This window comes from Saccopteryx leptura, chromosome 2 (assembly GCF_036850995.1).
Source record: "Saccopteryx leptura isolate mSacLep1 chromosome 2, mSacLep1_pri_phased_curated, whole genome shotgun sequence".
Taxonomy (NCBI): Eukaryota; Metazoa; Chordata; class Mammalia; order Chiroptera; family Emballonuridae; genus Saccopteryx; species Saccopteryx leptura.
Window position 1 is genome coordinate 342,139,354 of NC_089504.1, and position 23,107 is coordinate 342,162,460.

General features: G+C 53.0%; 1 protein-coding gene across 5 annotated transcripts in view; it reads left to right on the forward strand.

Annotated features, from left to right (window-relative positions):
- The window catches only part of ARHGAP27 (Rho GTPase activating protein 27), a 33,576-nt gene extending 10,837 nt beyond the window's left edge, over positions 1 to 22,739 (forward strand). For 4 of the 5 annotated variants that reach the window (XM_066363898.1, XM_066363897.1, XM_066363902.1 and 1 more), the window contains 15 exons: positions 12,717 to 13,112; positions 13,292 to 13,474; positions 13,722 to 13,802; positions 13,874 to 13,957; positions 14,306 to 14,373; positions 14,653 to 14,743; positions 15,205 to 15,312; positions 18,749 to 18,847; positions 19,771 to 19,876; positions 20,030 to 20,152; positions 20,226 to 20,324; positions 20,482 to 20,559; positions 20,645 to 20,779; positions 20,934 to 21,039; positions 21,124 to 22,739. In XM_066363898.1, coding sequence (XP_066219995.1) covers positions 12,717 to 13,112; positions 13,292 to 13,474; positions 13,722 to 13,802; positions 13,874 to 13,957; positions 14,306 to 14,373; positions 14,653 to 14,743; positions 15,205 to 15,312; positions 18,749 to 18,847; positions 19,771 to 19,876; positions 20,030 to 20,152; positions 20,226 to 20,324; positions 20,482 to 20,559; positions 20,645 to 20,779; positions 20,934 to 21,039; positions 21,124 to 21,301 — 1,935 coding nt within the window. In that variant the 3' untranslated portion in view covers positions 21,302 to 22,739. Of the gene's footprint in view, positions 1 to 8,611; positions 8,738 to 12,716; positions 13,113 to 13,291; positions 13,475 to 13,721; positions 13,803 to 13,873; positions 13,958 to 14,305; positions 14,374 to 14,652; positions 14,744 to 15,204; positions 15,313 to 18,748; positions 18,848 to 19,770; positions 19,877 to 20,029; positions 20,153 to 20,225; positions 20,325 to 20,481; positions 20,560 to 20,644; positions 20,780 to 20,933; positions 21,040 to 21,123 lie in introns of those variants that run through there. The other variant, XM_066363900.1, reaches the window with a different exon arrangement.
- The last annotated feature ends 368 nt before the right edge of the window (positions 22,740 to 23,107 follow it).

Consider the following 23,107-nt stretch of genomic DNA (forward strand, 5'->3'; position numbering starts at 1 on the left):
TCTCTCTCTAAAAATGAATTAATAAAAAAATTAAAAATAAAATCACTGAGGACCTAGAGGGGACTGGCAGGGATGAGTCTAGCGTGTAGGAAGAGATCAGATGACTAAGAAGTACTAGGCCCATGCTTAGGAACTGAGCCAGAATTCCATATGTAACAGGCCCTAAAGAGAGGTTTTCAATGTCAGCAGATGGTTGATGATCGTTGGCGCCAATTCAACACCAACAGGAATCCCCAATTTGGGGTGTGGTGACGAAGGGAGCGTTGTTATTCAGTGTACACAGGTCAACAGTGCTACAGTACAGTGCAGCGGGGGACACAGCAGGGATGTAGAGCAGCTCTGCGGCCGGTAGGCCAGGCGGTCTCGGCCCCACAGTTCTGCTCCGCTCCTGCTGGTCTGCGTCACCTTCTCCGAGAGGCATCCTGGCTGTTTGAGCCTGGGAGCAGCAGTCCTCATCTTCCCTGGAAAGGGAAAGTGCGCTCCCGTGTTTGCTTTTAATACTTAACAACGATGTTGTTAGGAGCATCCAGATTTTGACTGTTCTGTCATCACAAATTGTACCTTTGTGTCATTACTTTGTGTCATTAACCTAAAATTCCACCTTTCTGTTATTAATATGGTGGCTACTCTCATTTTTTATTTCCTTTCATTTTATTTTTTTGCACTTGCTGGTATCTCTTAGTATATCCTTTTATTTTCAGCCATTACCACTTTTTTATAAAGTGTGTTTCTTATATATATCAAATGACTATATATATATATTTTCTTTTTTTTTAAGTGAGTTAAGTGAGAGGAGGGGAGATAGAGAGACAGACTCCCACATGTGCCCCAACCAGATCCACCTGGCAACCACCAGCAACCCCTGTTTGAGGCGGATACTTGAATCAGCAGAGCTGTCCCCAGCTCTGGGGGTCCAACACTTGAACCAATTGAGCCAATGGCTGTGAGAGGGGAAGAGAGAGAGAGAAGGGAGAGGGAGGGGGAGAGAAATAGATGGTTGCTTCTCCTGTGTGTCCTGACAGGGGATCGAACCCAGGACGTCAGCACACTGGGCTGATGCTCTATCCACTGAACCAACTGGCCAGGGCTTCAAATGACTATATTTTTAAATCCTAGCTGACTCTGTCTTTTAATGGAGTAATTCAATCTGTTCACATATAGTTTAACAACTGATACACTTACTTGATTTTATTACGGTTTATTTTACATTTATTGGTTTTGCTTGTAGTTTTCTTTTTTCCTTCAGTCCGGTTGCTATTGATTCTCTTTTTCTCATGCTGTTACTCTGTCTTCCTGTTAGACATTCCGTTTCATTCATGGCGTCTGCTTTCCTCTGGACTCCTAACCAAACACTTTCTATAGGCTGTGCAGAGATGGGGGGTTTTCCCTCAGCACTCCCATCCAAAACCCCGTTAGCCTGTTGGTACGGGTCTTTTTGCAGCTTAGAGAAATCTATGTGGTGTGTGATTTTGTTGCATGTTGTGTTTCTTTCACTTTTTCTTTTATTTGCCTGTTCGTTCTCCTGACCAGATCCTCCCAGTTTCTTATCTGCCCCTTCTTTATTTCTGTTTCGATGTACTTTTTCCCTGAGGCTTAAGGTATTTCTTCTGCTTGCTCTTCTAGGCCACAGATCCGAGTCTCAGGAGTGCCCAGCCTCTCCTTAAATTAGTAGTCCATGACACATTTTAAGTTCTAACACAGTCATTTTTTCCCCTTTGGTGCTTTACTTGAATCTCCTTATGAGTTCTTATATTTTGTTCAAGTTGTAATTATATTTTCTAGTCTCTCTCTTGCTGATAGCCTCAAAAAAATTTAAAACTAGGTAATATATGGTTTTGAAAAAATCAAAACAATATTTTAATATATATATGTATATATAAATTCTCAAACACTCCATGGCTTTTATGCTTCTCTCCATCAACTCCAAAGTCTCAGCTTTTATTAATTCTTCCTCTATTCTTTCAGATTTTCTTTACACAAATACAAACTAGTATGAATATATTTGGTTACTTAATATTCTGTCTACTTTACATGATGGTAGTAGGCAGTATGCATGGCCCTACATTTATTTATTTATTTATTTATTTATTTATTTATTTATTTATTTATTTATTTAGTGAGAGGAGGGGAGATAGTGAGACAGACTCCTTCAGGCGCCCCCAACCGGGATTTACCCGGCAACCCCAGTCTGGGGCCAATGATTGATGCTCAGATCAACTGAGCTATCCTCAATACCTTGAACCTCTCGAGCCACTGGCTGCCAGAGGGGAAGAGAGAGAGAGAAGGGGTGGGGGAGAAGAAGAGAAGCAGATGGTCACTTCTCATATGTGCCCTGACTGGGGATTGAACCCAGGACTTCCACACGCCAAGCCGATGCTCTATCCACCAAGCCAACTGACTGGGGCGGTCCTACATCTTGTTTATCTTTTGCCTTTTTGGTTTAACAACGTATCTTGGAGATTACACAAGAGAACATTCATCTCCTTCCTTATAGCCAAGTGGTTTTCCATTGTCAAGATGTATTACAATTCATTTAACAGGTCCATTGTTAATGAACACTTGATTTATGTCCAATCTTTGGCTATTACAATCAATGTTAGAAAATATATTATCTTAAGGTAGCTTGAATATGCATTTTCATGTCTTTAAAGACTGCTTTTCTTTTTCTGTGAATGTTTTGTTCCTACTGTCTGCCCATTTTTCTATTGAGTTATTGGTCTTTTCCTTATTGATTTTTTTGGACATTTTTCTATATTAAGGTAAATAGCCCTTTGTCTGTGACATGAATTGTAATCTCTCTGCCAAGCTTGTCTTTTGACTCTGTTAATGGTATTTTTTAGCCACACTAGTTTTTTTAAAAATACATTTATATAATAAAATGTTTAAATTTTGTCCTTGTGACAAAGGCCTTTTTAAAAAATATACAATTTTACTTATGTTTCCCTCTGAGTATTTTTTTTTCAAATGTTTAATTGATTTTAGAGAGGAAGGGAGAGGGAGAGAGACAGAAACATCCATCTGCTCCTGTATGTGCCCTTACAAGGGATTGAACTGGCAGCATCTGTGTTTCGGGATGATGCTCTAACCAAACAAGCTATCTGGCCACAGGGTACCCTCTGAGTATTTCTATGACTTCAATTTTCAAAATTTTTTATTTATTAATTTTAGAGGGAGGGGATGTGGGGGAGAGAGAGAGAGAGAAATAATTGATTTTTCATTCCACTTATTTATGCATCTACTGGTCGAGCCTTGTATGTGCCCCGACAGGAAATCGGACCTGCAACTTTGGCATTTTGGGAACAATGTTCTAACCATCTGCACTACCCAGCCAGGGCATATGGCTTTACTTTTAAAATCTAAATCTTTGGTCCGTTGTGGAGGGGAGTGGTATAGCTGAGTGGGACAGAGTGAGATGTAGACCCATCCTTAATGATTTTTTCTGGATGACCATTCAGTTGTCCTGTCACTTTTTATTGACAGATTCCTCTTTCCACCATGATTAGTGAGGACGTCTTTTAGCACGTCATGGGTCTCAGCCTTATTAGGGGCTCATAGCAGTGGCTGGTTTGGTGGTTGTGTTTGTCCCCTGTCTCCAGCCACTGGGCTGTCAGAGGAGTGGACTTTATATGAGTTTCCTCACTGGGACTGGGGTTGGGCTGTTGGAGTACCCACTTGGTGAGGGGCTCTAGAGCAGAGAAGGGGCGGTGGTCTCTACCAATGGGCCTGTGGGGCTAAGCTGGCCTGCGGGCTAAGACACCAGCAGGAATAGTGCCTGGGCTCACCTGCTCGTTGTGCTCCCAGCATTAATGGCAGAGAGAGTTTAGCCCACCTGCTTGGCCCCCCATCAGCTCCTCAGGGCAAGGGGTCTGGTACAAGGGACCCTGCCTACCTACCCCCTGCAGTCCCATGGTGGGTCCAATCTGCCCTGGGTTTCTCGGTGTGCCTGCCAGTCCTGCCCACCCAGCCACCCAGCCCCTGCTTAGCTGGGGTGTAGAGCATAGCAATCGGGAGAAGAGAAACAGGGCATGTTTAAACTGCCATCCATATTCCCAGAACCCCTGGCCCCAGAGCTGCATCTTAAAGGGAGAGAAATACTTAGTCTATGACAGGTCGGGGTAGGAGAGAACTGGAAGGGCCAGTCTGTCTCCAGATAAGAAATAATAAATCCCTTGCAGAGTAGTAACACTGAGGATGCGAAATAGTAATAAAAAAAAAAAATGAAGAAGAAAGAAAAAAAAAATTTAAGGGTATTTTTTATTATGAAATTTTTTAAACATACAAAAATGCTTAAAAATTATTAAAATGAATACAACTATACCTATTACCTAGATTTAACAATTACTATTTGCATTGGTTGTTCTTTTTTCCCTAAGAAATAATAAATCTAAACTTCATATTTCATCCCTAAAAACTTCAGCATGCATTTCTTAAAAATTACATTTTTCTCCATAACCACATTATCATTATTATGTCTAACAAAATTAACTTTTTTTTTTACAGAGACAGAGAGAGGGATAGATAGGGACAGACAGATAGGAACGGAGAGAGATGAGAAGCATCAATCATCAGTTTTTTGTTGCGACACCTTAGTTGTTCATTGATTGCTTTCTCATATGTGTCTTGACCGGGGGGCTACAGCAGACCGAGTAACCCCTTGCTCGAGCCAGCGACCTTGGGTCCAAGCTGGTGAGCTTTGGTCAAACCAGATGAGCCCATGCTCAAGCTGACAACCTCAGAGTCTTGAACCTGGGTCCTCCGCATCCCAGTCCGACGCTCTATCCACTGCACCACCGCCTGGTCAGGCAACATTAACTTCTTGATGTCATCTAAGATCCAGGCCATAATCAAATTTCTCCCCTTGTCCTAAAACAAGTCGGTCACAGCCGGTGTGAACGAGGGTCCAGTCAGGGACCATGCATTCATTTGGTTGTCTCTGAAATCTCTCCTGCCAACCGCTCCCTTTCCTTCTTCCCGGACAGGGACTAGTGAAAGAGACCAGACCAGTTGCCCTGTAGACTATTTTAGATCAGAATGTTTGCTTCCTTGTGGCAACGTTCCCGTGTTCCTCTAACCCCTGTGTTACCCGAGGACTGGTAGGTCCGAGAGGCTTAGGCAGGTGAGGTCACCAGGGTTCAGGGACAGATGATCCAAGAGAAGCAGGAATCAGGGGTGACTTCAGGTCTCTTTGAGCCACAGAGGTGATACCGAGATGGGGAATCGGAAGGGCTGAAGATGAACTCGGCCCGAGGCAGGCAGCTGCTCACTGTGTCCAGGACAGACAGGTGGGCAGTTGGGTTTCTGAACCTGGAGAGGCAGTGGTGCGTTGTTAACCTGATGAGGTCGGCTGGGCTTTCCCAGGACAGTGGAGCGAAGAGCAAAGTCGAGACTCCAGAGCGTCGTGGACATGGGCCGGGGAAGAGACGCGTGGGCCCCGAGCACTGAGGAGCGGCAGGCAGAGAGAGAGAAAGCTGACCCAGGGGCCCTGCCGAGGCAGTGTAGGAGGGAGTGGATTGTGAGGACTAAGTACCAGAGAGGAATCAGGCCGGGCAAGGACCAAAAATGTCATCAAGGAAGTTGTGGGAGACCGAAGCGTGGGCTGGGTGTTTGAGTGAGTGGACGGCGAGACAGTGGGGCACACACACTCTTTCAAGAAGTTGTCTTTGAGAAAGAGGAAGGGAAAGCTGGGTCCAGGGGCACACTTTCTCTTTTCAAGACGGAGAGAACTTGAACTTGAAATGCCAAAGGAACAAAGGCAGTCAGATAGAAGAGGTGGGAGATGTGAGGCGAGGCAGCTTCTGAGCAAGTGAGAGGCGTCAAGGTGCCCCAGGCCCGGGAGGTTGGCAGGGACAGGAGGACCCTGCAGCCTCCATTAGGGGAAGGAGAAGGAATGGGGGGTGCAGAGGCAGACATGTTTGAGGGAGTGAGCAGAAGGTGCCCACCACCACCACATCTTCCCACCCCGTGAGGCTGGCTTATAACCACAGCCTCTGCTGGCTGTAGCTTCCTTGACAGCATTTCTGACTCCACCCGGCCCCACAGCAGGAGACGTCCCCTGTCCGCCAGCCTTACTCAGAGCACAGGGGCTGTGAGCCGCCGTGAAGGGGCTCCACCCTAGGACCCACCCTCCCCGGAGGAGCAGGCCGAGCAGGCAGCCCTGTGAAGTCACGGAAAGGCTGGGGCAGAGGCCGGAGCCAAGGATGCACAATCAAAACCCAAAACCGAAAAAGCAGAAGAGTACAGCCAGCCCTGCTCAGTGACCCACGTGCTGGTGGGTGTGGGAACTCAGGCCCCCACCCCGCTCACCTCTTTCCCAAAGACCAGCCCTACAACGGGGGAGAGAAGGACAGCCCATTCTATGGATAAAAAAACTGAGGCCCAGAGATTCAAGAGGTTGTCCAGAGAGACACTGAGGCAGACACAAGAAGCCAGGTCTCTGGACTCCTGCTCCATTCTTTTTTTCCTTTTAATTGAATGCTGCTTCTGCCCCAAACCCAAAAGAAGAGCCTCCCCCCAGGCCAGCGTGGCGGGACTCTCATGCTACATGTATGCGATAACATCACACTGAGCCGCCTGGGCCTTAACACAACCTGCACGGCCCAGGCCCCGTGAAGACCGGGGACATCAGACTCGCAGGCTTGTGTGGCTCCCCTAGTATCCTAAGGCTTGCGGACCTGGATCCTGTGGGCGACCCCTAGCCTCCCCACTGCAGGTGCAGACGTCACTAGAGGTGGGGTGGATACTGCGTGAGGCCCGGGTTCTGTTCTGGAGAAGGCATGATCGGGAGGGACGGACACTGGAACAGTTCTATGCCCTTGGCTAAGCTCCCAGCATCAAAGCTCACAATTCATTCCCCCTCTCCCTCCACCCAGCCCAGATGGCATGGAGCAGGCTCAGCATCAGCAAAGGAGGTCCTGTCTCTTCCTCAGCTCCCTGAGCTAGGCCCTGGGCCCCAGGTGAGGGTTTGGTGGGTATTTCTTTTGCCTCTGGCCCCAGAGAGCTGAGAGGGTTTTCTGGTTGCACCTGCTCCGGTTGCCCTGACACTCCAGTGAGGGTTTTGGAGAGAGGTGAGGACAGCGGCTGGAGAGAGGAATGATGTGCAGCAGGCTTGTTCATCCCCTCCCCTGCTGTGTGTGTACCTCTCAAGACTTAGGGTGTGGTTGAAGGAAGAGGACCCCACTGGGAAGTGACTGTGGTCACTGCCTCCTCTTGCTGGGGGAGGGGAAGGTCAGGCAGGAGGTCTGAGGAGCCAGCCCCAGTGACCAAGAGCCAGCTAGAGCTGTGAGGGTTTTGCTCAGTCGCTGTAGTGGGGCCAGAGTCCTTAGGGAGACCCTGGGCAGGCAGGCCAGGCCTCTTACTGGGGAAAAGCAGCAGGTAGGGTTCTAGTTGCCTTTTGTGTGGTCCCAGCCCCCTACACTGTCACTCCTGGTCCCTGCCACATGAAGACCCTGCTTCCCAATCCCAAGTGCAAGGCAGAGCTAAAGGCCTGGGTTCCCACACCTGCCCCCCCTCCCCCATCCCAGCCCCTCCCTGGTGGCTTGGAGTTTCTGACTGCTTTGGAATTTACAGCTCTTCCCATCTCTTAGGCTTGGCTCTATCAATCTTGTTGACCTGTCGTGTGTGTGTGTGTGTGCGCGCGCTCTCTGGCCCTCAGGGTGGGGCAGTGTGGGGTGTCATGTGTATGACAAGTGTGAGGACTGGGGGTCAGAGCCTAACCTGGAAGCTGGACAGCCCATGTGGGAGGGCCTTAGGGATGGCAGGTGGGTGGGCAGGGTGTTGCCTGGCACTTGGGACGAGGGCGGAAAGGGCTCTGGCTTCTCACTAAGGACATGCTGTGTCCACTGTGCACAGCCAGGTCTGCATACCCACCTGCAGTAGAGGGTCAGGCAGGAGAGGCCAGGAGGAGGCTCTATGGTAGGTTTCAGGAGCTGGTTCCCGTCCCCCTTCTCTGGGTCCTTGGAGGATGGGGGAGGGGCACAGGCAAACTTGTTTATGTATGTGGACATGCAGCAGAGGTGGACACATGCCTCTTGGTGACCAAGGCCGAAGGAGGCAGACCCGGGTGGTCAGGCGGGTAGATGGTGATGTGGTCAAAATCCTTCCTGTCCTCCACGTGGCTGGAGGAATCCAGAGACTGGTTTCTTCTGATACCACATCTGCCCATACCCCTTCCTCTTTGAGCCACCCACCCACACACAAGCTTCCTCTTTCCCGTCACACCCTCCCTGGGCCTTGAGAGAGTTGATGGCCACTCATTGTCCTGTCTACACCAGTTCAGGCCCCAGCATCCAGCTGCCCCCATGCTTGTCCCCATCTGTGCAGCCTCCCCCTCCCCCACCCATTGCTTGAATGCCATCCTCCGTGGCGCCTGTTCAGTGGATGTGTCTGGGCCTGGCATTCAGAGCTCACTGGTAATCAGAGCACTGAATGGAGCAGCCGGTAGTGTCCCTGGACACATAAAGATCACCCTGATCTGAGCGATCGCCCCATACCCCCCCTCACACCCTGTCTCAGGCAGCACTTCCGCAGCCCTGACAGGAAATGGGCTGGAGGCTCAGCCTCCCACCATCTCGAGACAACTTCTTGTTTCCCTGTTACCCTGTGCCAGCCCCGGGGTTGTGCCCCGTTGCTCCACCCCCAAAGCCTTCCCAGGGCTCCATCCCAGCAGCTGAGAGGGGACAGGATGGTGGACGTGATTGCTAAGCTGACCAGGAGGCAGAGTCGGGCCCTGCGGGTTCAGGTAGGGGACCTTGGCGCTAAGAACTGAACTTGGCGTCTGATGGTATAGCAGTGGGGCCTATGGGCTCAAGGAGCCAGCAGGGACCTGCATCCCTGGCCCGGTCAGGAGCTGGGGGCTGGGGTTTGGAGCAGGGAGTCTCAGGAAGCGTGGGAATCCTCCCTTCTTTCCTCTTTCCTTCTCTGAGGCCTTGCCTCCCATTCAAAGGAGGCTGAGAGGCGGTGATCAGCTGGGAGAAGAGAGGCCGCCTGCCTGTCACCTGCTTGTGGGTAGTTGAAGATAAGAGGAGTGCTAGGGGCCGGGAACTGAGTGTGGTGAGAGCCGGGCCCCTTGGGCTCCGTGCTCTGGCCTGAGGTGGGAGGACACTTCCTCTTTCCCACTAGGTGTCCCCTGTGTCTCTATCAGGACAGGTCGGGGGGCCCCCAAAACCCTTGGGGCCCTAGTCAGACCCCTGTCGATGGGCTGGGGCTGGGTCTTGTCTGGGCCTCCAGGAGTTGGGGTGGGGGTGGCAGGCCCTGCTCTAACCTCGGCAGCTCACCCTCAAAGGCCAGAGGCTGGGAGAGACTGGCCCCACCTGGCTTCCAGAAGCTGGTCTAACCCAGGCAGTGGCTCTGCCACGGAAGGAAAATGCCTCTGTCTTAGCCCTGGGGGGACTCTGTAGAGGATTCTAGAGTCTGAAGGGTCCTGCTGTAGTCCAGCTCCCTCACAGGACTGCCACATCCCTCACAGGGTGGGACTTTGCTTGCTCAGCTCCAGTGAAGACCCCTCACTACCTCCTGGAGGGGCCCCAGTCCAGAGAATGTGCCTCTTTCAAAGGGGCATTGCCTTGCCCTGATTAAACCTCCGACCTGCAGTCTGGAGCCCCCCCCCCCCCCCCCCGTGTGATTCTGCATCTTCTCTTCCTCGTGACAACCCTGTCATGCTGGCAGCCTGAACTTCAACCTCCCAGATCTCCTCTGTACCTGCTGGGAGTGTTCCTTGTGCAAGATTCCCACCAACCCAGCCAGCCTGGAGCTCCCAATGAACTCAGAGCCAAGGCCAGCAGCCTGGCTGGGTGGAAATCCCTGCTGCAAAGAGCCTGGCTCCTTCTTGGCTGGTCCACTGCTCATGCGGCCTTTCAGCCCCTGACCCAGGGATGGGCAAGACCCCTGCCTCAGTGGGGTGCCTAGGAGGTGTGTCTGCTCACCCACCTTTCTCTACGGCCTCCATCCTGTCGTCCCAGGGAGTCTCCTGTTCCTGTGTTTGAACCCTCATTTTCAGGAATTTCTTGCTCATAGCTAACCCCACTCTCTCCTGTAGTGTCAGGTGTGTTTGTTTATTTGTTGCTGAAGTCTGGCATGGAAATGACTTGTGTATTCAAACAGTAAGTGCTTTTTGTGGATCTGCATTAGACCACCTGTTGGAGGTGATTGGTGTCAGTGACATCATCCTGAGTCTTGCTCTCAAGAAACTCTCGCCTTTTAGGGCCAGAGAAAATAGGCAGATGGGTGGACAATGAACTTACCACCAAGGCAGAATGCCGTCAGGCCCTAACGGAGCAGAGTGATAGCAGGTTAGACTTTTCTCTGGAGGGAGAAGGCTGCACCCAGGGAAGGCCTGTGAGCGGAGCTCCAGCGGAGGAGCAGGATTTGGATAAGCAGGGAGTGAGCGCAGGGAGTTTCAGGCTGAGGCACGGCTGGAGCAAAGGCACAGAGGGAGGAAGATGCCTTTGTGTTTGGGGCTAGTGTGGTTGGGATACAGGATGCCACAGGAGGGCTGTAGTGGGTGGAAGGAAAGGAGAAGTGGGGTGCAGGGTCCTCTCAGCCATGCCTGCTTGGGGGGGTGAGGGGGAGGAGTGATGAACTGACCGGCTGGTGTGCCCCACTCTTCCTGCCCCCTGCATGCCTGGGACCTGACGCCCTGTGTAAGATGGCCACACCCCTTCTTTGGCAGTGATTTCGTTGCTTTGCCAGCAGCCATCATCACTGACGTGCTGTGCATTTCACTTACCACCCTGCTTCCTCCCCTCTTCCTCCCCTCTCCCACCATTGGCACACAGGAGCGGCTGCCAGGGCGGGGATCTGTGTCCATGTCTTCGCTGCTGCATTCCCATGTCTAAAACAGTGCCTGGTGCAGAGCAGGCAAATCTCTGTTGGACAAATGAGTATTTCTATAGACACCCGCCTAAGGTGCAGGGAGAGGCCTTCATGAGCTGGAGGTGCTTCCCCTCTTGACGAGTTTACAGCTTAGTGAAGGTGTCACCGCAACAGAGAAATTTCTGTGATTAAAAAAAAAAAAAAAAAAAAAAGCAAGCCTGACCAGGCGGTGGCGCAGTGGATAGAGTGTTGGACTGGGACGCAGAGGACCCAGGTTCAAGACCCTGAGGTCGCCAGCTTGAGCGCAGGCTCATCTGGTTTGAGCAAAAGCCTGCCAGCTTGAACCCAAGGTTGCTGGCTTGAGCAAGTGGTTACTCGGTCTGCTGAAGGCCTGCAGTCAAGGCACATATGAGAAAGCAATCAATGAACAACTAAGGAGCCGCAGCGAGGAACTGATATTTCTCATCTCTCTCCCTTCCTGTCTGTCTGTCCCTATCTGTCCCTCTCTCTGACTCTGTCTCTGTCACCAAAAAAAAAAAGAAAAAAAAAGGTTTATTGTACAAAATGTAGAGGCTGCAGAAAAGTTTAAAGAAAAAAACTAGCCCTGGCCGGTTAGCTCAGTTGGCTAGAGCATCAGCCTGATATTTCAAGGTTGCAGGTTCGACCCTCAGTCAGGGCACATACAAGAAACAACCAATGACTGCATAAGTCAATGGAACAACAAATCAATGTTTCTTACTCCCTAAAACCAATAAATAAGAAATTTAAAAAAAAACTAAACAAAATAAACCTAATCCCTGTAATTACACTGCCCAGAAATGACCCCTGTTAGCATTTTGGAGGGTTTCTTAAATCACAATGCTGTATTGGAATTATGCTAAATTTACCATCTTGAAATCTTGTTTTCCCTTGTAGCATTCTGTATGCTGGGTTTGATAGTATAGCTATCTATCCCTCTGGTGGGCTGAGGGCTAAGGCTTGTGGGCACACAAGAGAAATCTTCGGAAAGGTCTTGAACTTGACACATGAGCTGAGTCCTAAAGGACTGGGCGTCAGCCAGGTGACAAAGGGGTGGGGATGGGCCTGGGCAAGCTGTGAATGAGCTGAGGCCTGTAGGAGACACAGCAGAGAGTGGCAGTGCTACTGGAGCTTAAAGTTCAAGTTAAGGAGCAAGGAGTGGCAGGAAATAAGGTGGAAGACAAGCAGGTGATGGGCGGCCTCTGGTTAAAGCCTTAGACTTTGCCCTGCAGTCCGCAGGGAGCCTTGAAGGTGTTGAGCACAGCCAGGCTAATATTCTGTGTGACTGAATCCTCTGGCCCCCTGACTTTCCTTTGGGGAGAGTGTGGGGAGGAGGGGCGCCTCCCCCTCTCTCCCTCCCCTCTGGCTGTCTGCCTTTTCCTTGTCTGGAGTTGATTCAGAGGCCTGTAAACCCCATACCCAGGAAGTCCTAGCCCCAAATCCAGAGGCGGTACTGATTCTGGTCCCAGAGCTTTCCTGGCCAGGAAGAAATGGGGGGGGGGGCTCTGTTGGGGGCTGGCTCCCTGTGACCTGAATGCTGACAGAGAAGGGGTGGGTCCTAGGCCATAACTCTGCTCCTGCCCAACCTTTGATTCACCCCTGTGAGTGCAGAGGTGAACCACAGCTGGGAGAATGTGGTTATCAATATTTTATTAATAAATAATTCATAACTGCCCCACGCACCTGGAGCATTTCATACGTCACATACCGCTTTGAAGGACATATCTTTCCTCATTCTCTCTTCACTACAAAATCCAGAACAAGCAGGGCAGGTATTTTGCAGCGGGGGGAACTGAGGCAGGGAGGTATGGTGACTTGCTGAAGGTCGCCCAGGTGGCAGGTGGCGGACTATGTGAACCGGGAGCTGACCTGTCTTCTTTCTGGCACAGGTGGACGAAGCCCCAGAGCCGGTGTATGCGAACATAGAGAGACAGCCTCCGGCCACTTCACCTGGCGCCACCGCGGCTCCTCGTCCCGGCCAGGTGTGGGAAACGCACACGGACGCGGACACCGGGCGGCCCTACTACTACAACCCAGACACAGGTGTGACCACCTGGGAGTCGCCTTTCGAGGCTGCTGAAGGCGCCACCAGCCCAGCCACCTCCCCGTCCTCGGTGGGCAGCCGCGAGAGCCTCGAAACAGAGTGGGGCCAGTACTGGGATGAGGACAGCCGCAGGGTGTTCTTCTACAACCCGCTGACGGGCGACACGGTCTGGGAGGACGAGGACGAGGAGGAGCTGAAGATGCAGCCTGGCCTGAGGCCCGGCAGCGCCAAGGACCAGAGGGTGAGGGGCGGGACCTGGCCTAAGTGGGCGGGGCTGGCGCTTAGGACCTCTGACCCCGCCTCCTTCTCCCCTGGGCACTTGGGGTGAGAGGTGGCGCCACGTCTGAAGGAGCCGGGCCTGGCCAGGGGTGGGTGGGTCTGCTCTGAGGGCCTCTGATCCAGCCTTCTTACTCCCTACAGCCTCCCACCCCCGAGACGGACTACCCTGAGTTACTGACCAGTTACCCCGAGGAGGACTATTCCCCTTCAGGCTGCTCCAGTGAGCCCCGGCCCGCCTCTCCCCTGGCCACGCCCCCAGGCTGGTCGTGCCTTGTGGACCAGGAAGGGCAGACGGTCTACACGAACCACTTTACCCAAGAGCAGGTAGGAGCAACAGACAGGCGGACCCAGACAGCCTCGGGGACACGCCTCCAACCCTTCCTTCCTCACGAGTAGCTCTCCTTAACACTAAACTGCAGCTCCTGCTGGGCTCTGAGCCAGCCCAGCACACTGCCTCACCAGCGCCTGTCCTTCCAGACTCCTCGGGTCTATGTTGTGCACTGGTTAGAGGAACCTTTTCCTCCCCTCTCACGAAGCCAGATGGCAGCCCTGACCTTTCCTCTCCCCGCAGTGGGTGAAGCTGGAGGATCAACACGGAAAGCCCTACTTCTACAACCCAAATGATGACTCTGTTCGGTGGGATCTGCCCCAGGTAACCAACTGGGAAGGGATAGCCCTGGGGAGACAGGAGGGAGTTATATATGACAGTGTCTTCCTCCCCAGGTCCCGGTTCCTGCTCCTCGAAGCATCCGCCAGTCCAGCCAGGACAGCGAGACTCCAGCCCAGGCCAGCCCCCCTGAGGAGAAAGTAAGGGAAGGGGTGTGTAAGCCCGGGTATGACCCCACAGAAGAGATAGAGGAGTTCTGGCGATCCTGGGGTCTGAAACTGGACCAGCGTGTCTCCCCCGTAAGCCCCAGCACTAGCTGGGGCTGAATGAACAAGGATCTAGGTCATCCTAGGCCCAGAGTTGGGTGAGGTTGGGAGCTGGGGGAAATCTCTGCTGCTGCTGCTACTGTGGGAGCAGGTACCCCACCACCAGCAGCAGCGAAGGGGTTCAGTGGAGATCAGGCCCAGCCTGGGGGGCATTGCTGGCTGATGGAGACTCACCGTGGCTCACCCCCTTAACTGCCTCCTCTTTCCCCTTCTCTCTCTAAGATCAAGACCCTGGAAAAGGCAGGTGTGCTCCATCGCACCAAGACGGTGGACAAGGGAAAGCGGGTCCGGTGAGAGCCTGTCCACACCCCCGCAGTGCAGGGTGGGCCTTTGGGACCACGCTCACTGAGCACTTCCCCTATGTTAGGCTCTGTTAATCCTCATGACAACTTTATAAGAGATCCTCTGAGGACACTGAGGTACAGAGAGATAAAGAGAGTCCACCTCTAACGGTTGGATGTCCCAAGCTATGTTGTTAAGCTCTGTGACCTGCTCCTGGAGGTGGGAAGGGGGCTTCAGCCCAGGCCCAATCCAAGCCCCGCCACCCCCCACTTCTCCATGCCCCCTAGGAAGAAGCACTGGAGTGCCTCCTGGACAGTGCTGGAAGGCGGGGTCCTGACATTCTTCAAGGACTCGAAGTCCTCAGCTGCAGTTGGTCTGGTGAGGCCCAGGCCCCACGGCAGGGGTCGCCCCATCTGCTCCTGACTCCTTTGGTCTTTACCTGACTTGGCTTGTCAAAGGCCAGGTTTGAGGCAGTGGAACGTGAATGTCCAGGCAGCTAGGCCTTTGGCAGGGGGTGACAACAACAGATTTGCCTTGGGACAAACAATTGCAGCTACCCTGGGCATGGGGAGCTGTCCTGGAGGGCAGACAGCTCCAGCCTGCTGGGCAGGCAGCTGGGGACTGGGCTCCCAGCTTGCAGGGATGGGGCTGCACACCTTTCCTTTCCTCTCCTGGGTGGGCAGGCAGCAAAGGACCAGACAACTCACAGGCTCTGAGGACCCCACAGCTGTGACCCATCCTGTCTCGAGAGCCGGGGGAGCCTGGTGGACTGGAGCCAGCATGCCGCAGCAGGCCTGTTTGAGCTGAAGGCTCCCTCTCCTGTCTTTCCTCTCCCACAGAGGCAGCAGCCTTCCAAGCTCTCTACCCCTGAGTACACGGTGGAGCTGAAAGGGGCCTCGCTCGCCTGGGCCCCCAAAGACAAATCCAGCAAGAAGAACGTGCTGGAGGTGAGTTGTGGGGGTGGGGAGAAGGAGGAGGGGCTTACTGATGGCCTGGGAGTCTAACTGGGCAGGCCCTAAGAAGGCGGGCCTGGGGAGAGTTGGGCTGGAAATCTTAGAGCTCGAAACCAAAGTGGCCCCCACCTTCGAGATCCATCCACAGTATCTCTGGCATCATGGGTTCTGTCGTTACCTCTCCAGGAGCTGAATTCACCAAGCCTTGGCCCTGGAGGGTGATGAGAAGTAGGGGTCTCTGGGGAACTAAACTTGTCATGATTAGAAAGGCAGCAGAACGGGAGACTCCCGCCCCTGGCCACTCACTCTGATAGGCCGGGAGACCTGGGCTGGCAGGTGGGACTTCCAATTGGACTGGGCTCCCAGTGAATAAACCAGGGCAATGGACACATTTTTCAGTCTCCCCCAGCAGATAGAGGGCGTCCAGGTGGCATCCTGGCAAGGACCCTCACAGTGTGACCCCTATCACTGTCCTTGGGTTGTCTTGTTTTTAAATTACGTTTTTACTATCACCTCCATCCCCAAAAGTTTTGAGGCAGCTCACTACAAAAACACGTAAGGTGAGCTGGTAAAACCCACTGAAAAGGCAGGACCAAGCAAAACGAGTTAGAGAAGTGGGTCAAAGTGGAGAGGGATTAGGGGGCAGATAAAGTAGAGGTGTTACGTTTGTCACTGCTGAAAAATATTAGCTCCGGGTCTCCTGGTAGCCAAAGCAAAAAGAGAAGGGCGATCAGTTACATGGCTTTTATTAACTGGTTGTGGGGGTGGGGAACCTTCTCAGATTTTAAAGGTGAAATCAAAGCTTTTTTCTAAGCCTTAGCTCTTGAAGAAATTTTTAGTGTGCAGCTCCATTCTAGTTTAGTAAGGAACTCTTGGGTCTGCTTCAGGTGACATTATGAAGGCCCAAAGCATGACCTTATATCTCAGTACAGAAAAGGTAATTCTGCAAGGAGCTTGAGGGTGTAGTTTACTGATGACTCACCAAGCTTTATTCAGTTCTAGAACCGCAATATCCACAGAGCTGGGTTGGAGAACTGGTTCCATCTCATGAGCTACTCTGATCAGTAGGTCTGGAATCTTCTCCAGGCTTAGCAGGATAGAATGCTGTGATCAACTAGCAATGTCTGCCATGGGTGTCAAATTGAGAAGGGACCCCACTTGGCTAGGCATGTTCCTTCCCTGACCCAGAGGTACATCCTTCAACCTGTGCTCTATAAATGTCACCTCTCCGGTGGGGTTTTTGATGAAACTTTCAGAGTAAACATTTCTAAGTATCTTTCCTGGCAGGATTGGAAGGCAGATGGTACTCTTGGAAGCTACTCAAGCTGAGGGGAAGGCTGACAGTCTTGAGTGGAAGTCGAAGAGCCCCCTGCTTCCCAGTGGGCAGATGTCTGTCCTCCCTCCACTCAGGGGTGGTCTGCAGGCAATGCTAGGATGTTTTCAAGAGACTCTCCCCAATTCTGTATCATGCCCAGGTTAGCAGGGCCTGGCAAAATTACACACCAGCCCTTCCTAGTCACCCAGAGCCACAGAAAACTTCAGTAACAGTCTTCAAAAACAGCTGGTTTGGGCAGCTTAGCTTGCCTACCCATTTGACAAGATGAATGTTTTGTGAAATATATTGCTATACAGCTTAACCTTCTGTATGAAACTTTCGAATATGAATTGATTAGGTGTTGAGAGAGCTGTTTTAGAAGTACCGTTCGGCCATTTTCTGGAATAACCGAGGCAGGGTTATGTCATTTTAAAGTTGTGCCATGCTATCTTCCTGCTGAAGGTTCTCTAGTCTTTGTAGGAATGGGTGTGGTTGGAACATGCAAGTTTTCTTTTCTTTTCTTTTTAAAAATTTTTAAAAGCTATTTAAATAGCATTGAAGTCTAAATTGAAAAGGTGGCAGTCAAAGACAGCCTTGATTCTGGAAGTTGGACTCCTTGTCTGAGACAGTGTCTGCTGACTCTGACTCTCACTGGCCCCACGTTTGGTGGGAGCTGCCGAAACCAAACATTCACATTACCCTTGAATGCTTGGTCCTCAGAGCCTCAGGCTGATGAGCGATTTATTCAAGGTGCTAACTAACTGCCTTATACTGTTCTTTGGAGGTTTGTTAGGGGATAAGGACACTCAATAGCAGGCAATTTGAAGGCAGCCTAGGCTGTTGGTATCTGCTTATTCCTCAATATTATAAAATAGTGGCTTTGGAAATCCAGACTTTGGGGCTCTTAAGGAAGATTATGGCCGGTGGTCAGGACGGAGCATTCAGGACACTTACAGGGTAGTGCTTCCTCCAGCTCACAGACCTCGCCAAACCATGTGTGCATTTCCTGGGAGTGAATAAGGGGGTTGCTACTCCCAGCCTGCAAGTCAGAAAGGGTTTTGAGTGGTCAGAACGTTTCCCCCTTGAGCATGTTTAATTTACGCTTCTTGATGAAGTGGGCTGTAAGAGGATGTGTTACCCAGGCTGGAGGGAAGGACAGGGGGAGACTCGCAGCTGCGAAAGGGGGACAACACTGCTAGGCCCCCAATGTGTGTATTTGGGGGGGCTCTTTTTTCTCCGAGATCAGCCATGCCCTGTTATTAGAGCTTTTCACCCAACATTTTTTTCGCTCTTGATTCTAGTGACCAGGGGCCTCCACAGGAAGTTTCTTTCCCTGATCTTATTTTTTTTTCCCCTGCATGCTCTGGGTGAGGCCTGCCATGTTCTGCGGCTCATGGGGAAGTGGGATGGGACGGGGGAAGGTGTACTGGATGATTGAGCCATGCAGATCTGCTTCACTCAGATCCTCCCTCCATCATTCACTAGCTGTGTGTCCACAAGAAAATTGCTAAACTCACTGAACCTTAGTTTGCTTATCTGTAACACAGAGATACTGTCATATACTACTTTTTTTTTTTTTTTTTTTTTTTATTTTTCTGAAGCTAGAAACGGGGAGAGACAGTCAGACAGACTCCCGCATGCGCCCGACCGGGATCCACCTGGCACGCCCACCAGGGGCGATGCTCTGCCCACCATGGGGCGACGCTCTGCCCACCAGGGGGCGATGCTCTGCCCCTCCGGGGCGTCGCTCTGTTGCGACCAGAGCCACTCTAGCGCCTGGGGCAGAGGCCAAGGAGCCATCCCCAGCGCCCGGGCCATCTTTGCTCCAATGGAGCCTCGGCTGCGGGAGGGGGAGAGACAGAGAGGAAGGAGAGGGGGAGGGGTGGAGAAGCAGATGGGCGCTTCTCCTGTGTGCCCTGGCCAGGAATCGAACCCGGGACTTCTGCACGCCAGGCTGATGCTCTACCACTGAGCCAACCGGCCAGGGCCCATATACTACTTTGAATGAGGTGCAATACCTTGGCCTACAAGGAGGCCCTTCCTCGATTAGTCTGATCTGAGGGCAGGGACAGACCCAGGGAACCAGAGATGACCGAGTGACTTGTGTCTTTCCAGCTGCGAAGCCGAGATGGCTCAGAGTACCTGATCCAGCACGACTCAGAGGCCATCATCAGCACCTGGCACAAGGCCATTGCCCAGGGCATCCAGGAACTGGTAGGCAGAGCCTGGAGCCTCCAGGGCTGGTAGGGAAGGGATGGTCTGCCATTATGCAAGGTATTCGTGCCCACTGGGAGTGGGGTCCCCCACTCAGGCACTGGGAGCAACGTGGCACCAGTGGGTAGTTCCCCTCCCTGCAGAAGCAGCCACCACCATGGCTGGGTGGTAGGAGGGCGGCTGAAGAAACAGCCTTTGGCCCTGCATGCAGACTCTCCAGGTAGGGTGGAGGCACATCCTGAAGGAATGTCCCATTCCAAGGCAGGCAGAGGGAAAAGAAAATCTGAGAAACAGCCTCAGGCTGAATGACAGGCTGAAACTAGAAGATAAAATTTTAAAGGGTTGAAGAGTCTACCATTTTTTTAAGTTCAAAATATCAATTGCATAAGTAGAGATGGGACAGGCCCCTTCTGACAGCTGTTCACCTAGAAACAACCCGAGGCTTTCTGACCCTTCATTCCCTAGGACCTAACGCTGGGTACAGCATTGGGCTGTATTACTAGAGGTAGGAATCCAGAGTCAGGGAGGTGATGCTGGTGTGGTTTTTGGCTCAGGCCCCAGTTGGAACTGCAAGCTCAGAACTGGGAGCCACATACTGAGGAATGCTGGCCTAATGGAGTGTGGAAATTTTCCTCAGATTTGCTGAGGAAAATGTGGGAAAAGGGCGGGCAGAAACTGGGAGAAGGGTAGGGCAGAACAGGATGACTGTCTCCCAACACCTGAAGAGCTCTGTGCAGCTAAGGAAGATGAATATTCTGAGGTTCCCTGGTGAAGGTGAGGGGAGTTAACCTGGTTAAGGGAAGCAAGAACTGCAGGGTAGGGGGTCACCAGGCCTGCTGGGAGGGTACTCGGGGTCCCTCACCCCACCCCAGAAGGACCCCCAACTGGCCCCAGGCTCTGCCTCTGAGGCTTTGCGATGCTAGTCTGCAGACCTGCCCCCGGAGGAGGAAACCGAGTACAGCAGCGTGGAGTTCGGGTCCAGTGAGCGCCTGGGAAGCTGGCGGGAGGATGAGGCTCGGCCTGGAGCAGGTGTGTGCAGAAATGTGGTGGTGGTGATGGTGGGGGTGGGTGGAGGAATGCAGGCAGTGGAGAGAATCTTTTGGTGGGGATTGGCCACCGGGATGGAGCCTGCTGGGCCACCTGGCGGCACCGACTGACTCACCCCCGACTTCCCTGCGGCAGCCGCGCCCACCCTGAGCCCTGGGGCCCAGGAGAGCGACTTGAGCAAGGTCCGGCACAAGCTCCGCAAGTTCCTGCTCAGGCGGCCCACACTGCAGTCGCTGCGGGAGAAGGGCTACATCAAAGGTATCAGAGGGACCCAGAGAGCCGGACGCGGGCGGCTCAGGCGAGGGCGGCGCTGACGAGCCTCTTCCCCCAGACCAGGTGTTCGGCTGCGCGCTGGCCACGCTGTGTGAGCGCGAGAGGAGCCCGGTGCCGCGCTTCGTGCAGCAGTGCATCCGCACCGTCGAGGCCCGCGGTACGGCGGGCTGGGCGGGCCTCCCGGGGCCCGTGATGGAGACCTCTGGGTGGGCGCAGGGTCAAGAGGAAAAGACCGGGAGTTCCTGAGTAGGACTCATAGCTGGGGCTTTAGCCTCCTCCCACCAGACCCGGAGTCAGTGCCTCCCTCTCCCCAGGGCTGGACATCGACGGGCTGTACCGCATCAGTGGCAACCTGGCCACTATCCAGAAGCTGCGTTATAAGGTGGACCACGGTGAGGCTCGTCCCCAGCCCCTGCCTCCGGGCCTGAAGGCTGGAGGGGTGCTGACCTCCTCTTCCTCCCGACCCCCTTGCCGCAGATGAGCGTCTCGACCTGGACGACGGACGCTGGGAGGACGTTCACGTTATCACCGGAGCCCTGAAGCTCTTCTTTCGAGAGCTGCCGGAGCCTCTCTTCCCTTTCTCGCACTTCCGCCAGTTCATCGCGGCCATCAGTGAGTGCCCAGAAGGTTGGGTGGAGTACCGGTGCAACTGGCTTGCCTCAGGCAGGAACCCCCCCCCCCCCCACCACCCACACACAAACACACACTGGGAGTTAGCCCCATCCGTTCCCGTTCCCCTCGCTGAGCCCACTCTTCCCTTCCCCAGAGCTGCAGGACCAGGACCAGCGCAGTCGCTGTGTGCGGGACCTGGTCCGCACGCTGCCCGCCCCCAACCACGACACTCTGCGAGTCCTCTTCCAGCACCTGTGCCGGTGAGCAGAGGGGCTACGGGAGGGAGGCGGGCACACTCCCCCAGCTCTGGGCCCTCATTGCACCCCATCCCACCCCCGCTGCAGGGTGATTGAGCACGGCGAACAGAACCGCATGTCCGTGCAGAGCGTGGCCATAGTGTTCGGGCCCACGCTGCTCCGGCCCGAGACGGAGGAAACCAGCATGCCCATGACCATGGTGTTCCAGAACCAGGTGGTGGAGCTCATCCTGCAGCAGTGCTCAGACATCTTCCCGCCGCACTGACCCCACTGCCGGCACTTCGGACCTGGGACTGGGGGTGGCGATGTTGGACTCTTATTTCTGAGACCTTCCACCTCTCACCGGTCCGCAGGCTGCTGGGAATTCTGCACCCCTCAATTCTGAGGGTATGGTGACCCTTGGTGGGCAGTTCACAAAAATGTGATTTTTCCCTCACCTGTTCTGTTTTGGGGTTAATTGGGTTCTGTTCTTTGTTACAGCGCCACCTACTGTGCGTGTGCGAGAATGTGGGTGGGGCAGTGAGGGTTGTTTTCTGGGATGGCCCAAGTCCCCTGCAGAGAAGAGGAATTTGGCTGCGCCTGGCTTGAGGCCTTAACAGAGACCCTGTGGGACCCTGGGCACTGTGCTCATCCTGAAACAACTTCCTGGCTGCGAAACAGGACTGACCTGGGTCTCTAACCTACCTTTCCTCAGGCCTCACAGATGGAACTCCTGCCCAGCCCTCTAACTCGCTGGCTGTGGACCATTTTCATCCACTTTCCTGTTTGGGGTTCCGAGAATCTGTCCTCCTTGACCCACTTGTGTTCTGTGCAAGGGTTCTTCCTTTTCACTAAATGTGTATGTACCTGGTACCTGTCACCTGACATGTACTATTTCCACACACAATCCCATTTTACAGATGAGAAAACTGAGGCTTGTAGAGGCAAAGAGACTTGTTCAGGGTCCAATGGGCGATCTGACTCCCCAGTTCCAACTCCTCTTACACTAGAACACAGCCTCGTGGGAGGGTAAATTGATCCTTTCAGCAACCACCCAACCACAGCATGGGATTATGGGTAAAACAAAAGACAGTAAGCCGGGTGGGTTCTGTCTGGGGGTAGGGAGATATCTGAAGGTGAAGAGGGAACCTGCCCAGCTGTTCTTCCCTGGGGGGAAGGGACATTGCACTAGCAGGCACCCCTATCCCCTCTTGGCACCTGGCTGTCAAGTATGCCTACTTGGGACCCACCTTGTCAGGTGAAGCTGGGAGAGGCCTGTGGGGTTGGGGGAAGGAGAGCATAACCTCAATAAAGAAAGTATGGCCCCTGGGGTCAGCAGCCCCCTTTCCCTCCTCATACACAAGCCACCTCGGTTTATGGGTCCGCCCTGCCCCATCCACCCGTTCACTTATTCAACAAGCAATAATATCTAATATTTATTAACGTTTGCACCATGCCAAGCATTTTACCTGGATTACCTGTTTGTTTCTCACAGCCAGTATTTATTATCTGCTCTTCTGTGCTGGGCACTGTGCTCTGGAGCAGGGGTACTACACATTGCCTCCCTGGTGGAGCTATGGTCTGGTGGATGAGGCTGACCCAAACCCATCCCTAATGCCAGCAGGGCTTGGGCAAGAGTACAAATGGAGGCCACATACATCGAAATACTGTAAAGTTATAAATCAAGCTAACAACTGTTCAATAAAATATGTTCTATTCTCCTACTTGGACAAATACGCTTTCATATTGACCTGGAAGGCCACTTTATAAAGTAAACTTTGACTCTTCTGAGTTCCGTGCCCAAATATGGTGGCACAAGAAGAGCTGGCTCTGCTCTCAGCCTACTCCCTGCTTCTTCCTACCTGCAGATCCAACTGCCCTGAGGAGAAGTTTCCATGAACATATGTGGACACTCTGGTCCATGAGTGCAGACTGACGTACCCGTGGCAACCTGTGGCTTCTTGGCCACTCCACCTGGTCCACCCTGAGGGGATGGGCCTGGGGCCACTGAGGCAGGAGATCCTGGGGTCCCACGAATCAAGTGTATGGTCTAAAGGAAAGGGTCTAGGCTCTAACAGAGCCCCACTGATGC